We start from the raw sequence: 3,028 nt of genomic DNA on the forward strand, positions 1-3,028 counted from the left end.
GTAGAAAAGTTCCACCCAATCAAAGGCTCGGACCAAAGTGGCAGGAGGACACTTGGAACTCCAGTAAGGAGAGGAAGAGGAACCCTCAGTTCTTCGATCAGTCCGGGGCTCAGAATTCCATGAGTTTTCGGAGCAGCAACACTACCTCCGAATTCACGAAGTCCGCTCGCCGAAGCGTTCACGAACGCGTAGGCTCAAGGGAGGTGGACGTACGCAGTCGTCTCACCTTCCCAGGGGAGACACCGGCGCACCCTGAACTGTCTCGACTGGGGACAAGAACCACATCCACCTCTATGAGAGGGAGAAGCGAGGTCCCCTCAGCCAGGGACAAAGGGAAGGCCGTCATGGTCCCTACGAGCTCGCCCTTCCAAAGTTGGATATTGGAAGAGCATGTGCCCACGGTGAAAATATCGGCGCACATTACTTACGACCGGTACCTCGGACCCAAAGGATCACATTGCCTCATACGAAGGGCACATGTATCTGAACCCCAAGTCTGAGGCTACCTGGTGTAAGTATTTTCCAACGACCCTCAAAGGTGTTGCACAAACGTGGATCACCAAAGGGGTAAAAGAAGGCTCAATTTCTAGTTGGCAGGATCTCTCCAACAAGTCTAAGAGCAAGTTTTCTACAGCTAATTGCCGAGAGAAGACAACTGCAGAGCTGATGAGCCTGCATCAAGCTGAGGATAAAAGCCTCCGTGACTATCTGACTCGCTTCAGCAACGAGTCATCCAGAATTACAAATCTAGACCAGGGCCTTGCCGTATTTGCACTACGGAACGGTCTACAAGCTGGAAAGTTCCTTGACTTCATGGTCATGCATCCCCCGCAGACCTTGGAGGAAGCTTTGGACGGCTCGGATAAGTTCATCCGAGCCGAAGAATGGAATAAAGCGAAATCTCAGTCTCATTCTGGGGCTGGGAAATCGAGAGGGCAACTGCCCGAGGGCCCGGCACCGAGGAAAGGGAAGGCCAAGGCCTCAGAACCGTCTTCGGCTGCCGAGCCGAAGAAAGAGAAGTTTGACCCTTATGCAGGGAGATACGACTCATACACTCCCCTTGCTCTTCCCCGCACTAAGATCTTTAGCACGACTAAGGACGAGGGGAGGTTCAAGAAGCCTCGGTAGCTACCTCCATGGAATCAACAAAAGGGCAAGGACCGATGGTGCGAATTCCATGAATCTCCTGGACATCGCACCGAGGACTGCCTTCAGCTGAAGGATCAGATCGAAGATCTGGTTCGAAAAGACTTCTTGAAAAATACCTCGCGGACCGTCGCGAGGAAAAGAAAGCCGAGAGAAATTCTCGGCAGGATCTGGACTTTCTCCGGAAAAAAGACAAACAACAAGACAAGGACACCCTTGACATCCTTGTTATTTTCGGAGGAACCTCCCGAAGCGCAGCCAAACGTCACTTAAGGGGTTTAACCCATCAAGTAAATCATGCTGAGCTCCGGCTACCTCAATCTCCGGTGCCGAACATCCTGTTAACAGCCGCAGACTGCGAGGGGGTGGTGTATCCCCATGATGACCCATTAGTAATAGTGATGGGCATCGTAAACCGCAACGTCTGGCGAACCCTCGTCGACGACGGCAGCGGGGCGAATATTCTCTTTCGGGGAGCATTTGACCAGCTGAAGATGGAAGCCAAACACCTGACTCTGGTACCTTACCCGGTATCCGGGTTCAACGGCTCTTCATCATATCAAGATGGGAAGATCCTTCTTCCTGTCACCATCAGCAAGGGCCGAGCAGTGCGGAGAATCATGGCTGAATTCCTAGTCATGGATACCTGATAAGTTGTGTTTTGTGCATATTTATTAGCTTATTTTTGGTTGGTTTTATTAGCTTAGTCGAGTGTTTTAGTCCATTTTGGTGTAATTTGGTTTAGTTTCGATGATTCGATGCTTTTATGGGTAGTTTTGTTGTTTTTGATGTATTTCAAGATTAACGGAGTAATTGAGTGGAAATGAAGCAAAACGTTGATGAAATACTTGACAAATATGACACCTGTTCACTATTATGCTCATAAATTTTGATATACAAATGATAATGGAGTGATCAAATTGCATTGGAAAGTAGACTTGAAGACCTTTCCAACGATATATTACACGCCTCAAACGGAGCTCCGGATATGAAGTTATAACTGATTTAAGATGAGTGATACGCGCAGCAGAGCAGGCACGTCCGTGCCCAGCAGTCAGGCACGTCCGTGCCTGGAAGACAGACTCTGCAGCGTTTTTTATATCTAGAGAGGCATGTCCGTGCCGATGGAGAGGCACGTTCGTGCCTCCTGGGATTCTTGTGCGCCAAGGCTTGGCCGATTTTTTTTTTTCTTTTTGGGCTTGTATATATATCTTTTTAGCCTTGTTTTTCTTTTTTATCTTTTATTCATTAAGTTTATTTTATTTTTCAATTCCTATTATTAAGAACTAGTTCTCTATTTTTATTTCCCTTACTTTTGTAATTCAAGATTCAAGCTTTCTACCTTCAATTCAATTCAAGATTCGATATTTTCTTTTAATCTCTTTATTTATTCATGTTTTCTTTATTATTTATTGTTCTTGTTTTTTTTTTGTTAATATGTTAGAGTAGATTGTTGTTCTAGATTTAGGTTGAACCCTAATATGGTTAATACTTGATTTATTCTTTTAAATTCTCAATTAATTATTTATATTGTTCATGCTTAATTGATTGCGCTTATGCCAATACTAGATTAGAGATAATTAGTATTGTTATTATTCCATTGTTTTAATCGCAGCGAGAGTTGGGTTTTAACGGATTTGAATAGATCAATTAAGGGTTTGATATTCATCACGAGAGTAGTTGAATGGATAATTAGGAAGTTAGAGTAATGTGCTTAATGTCTCTAATTTGCATGATTCCATGAGAATAGGCTTGATTGTGGGTTAGAGAAGCCATTGATACTCGAGAGAGGTCCTTGGTATTATTTAGGGATTACTTTTCCCTTGAGCATATAATTAATTGATTGGGGTAGGAATTTATCTTGTATTGATTTTATTAGCGG

At 44.5% G+C, this 3,028-nt stretch overlaps 1 protein-coding gene across 1 annotated transcript; it reads left to right on the top strand.

Annotated features, from left to right (window-relative positions):
• Nucleotides 1–477: 477 nt before the first annotated feature.
• Nucleotides 478–1,128, top strand: LOC110729784. Its single transcript, XM_021909559.1, has 2 exons — nucleotides 478–765; nucleotides 835–1,128. The coding sequence occupies exons 1-2, from the start codon at nucleotides 478–480 to the stop codon at nucleotides 1,126–1,128; spliced, it is 582 nt and encodes a 193-aa protein (XP_021765251.1).
• The last annotated feature ends 1,900 nt before the right edge of the window (nucleotides 1,129–3,028 follow it).

This window comes from Chenopodium quinoa, unplaced genomic scaffold (assembly GCF_001683475.1).
Source record: "Chenopodium quinoa cultivar QQ74 unplaced genomic scaffold, ASM168347v1, whole genome shotgun sequence".
In the NCBI taxonomy this organism is placed as follows: domain Eukaryota; kingdom Viridiplantae; phylum Streptophyta; class Magnoliopsida; order Caryophyllales; family Amaranthaceae; genus Chenopodium; species Chenopodium quinoa.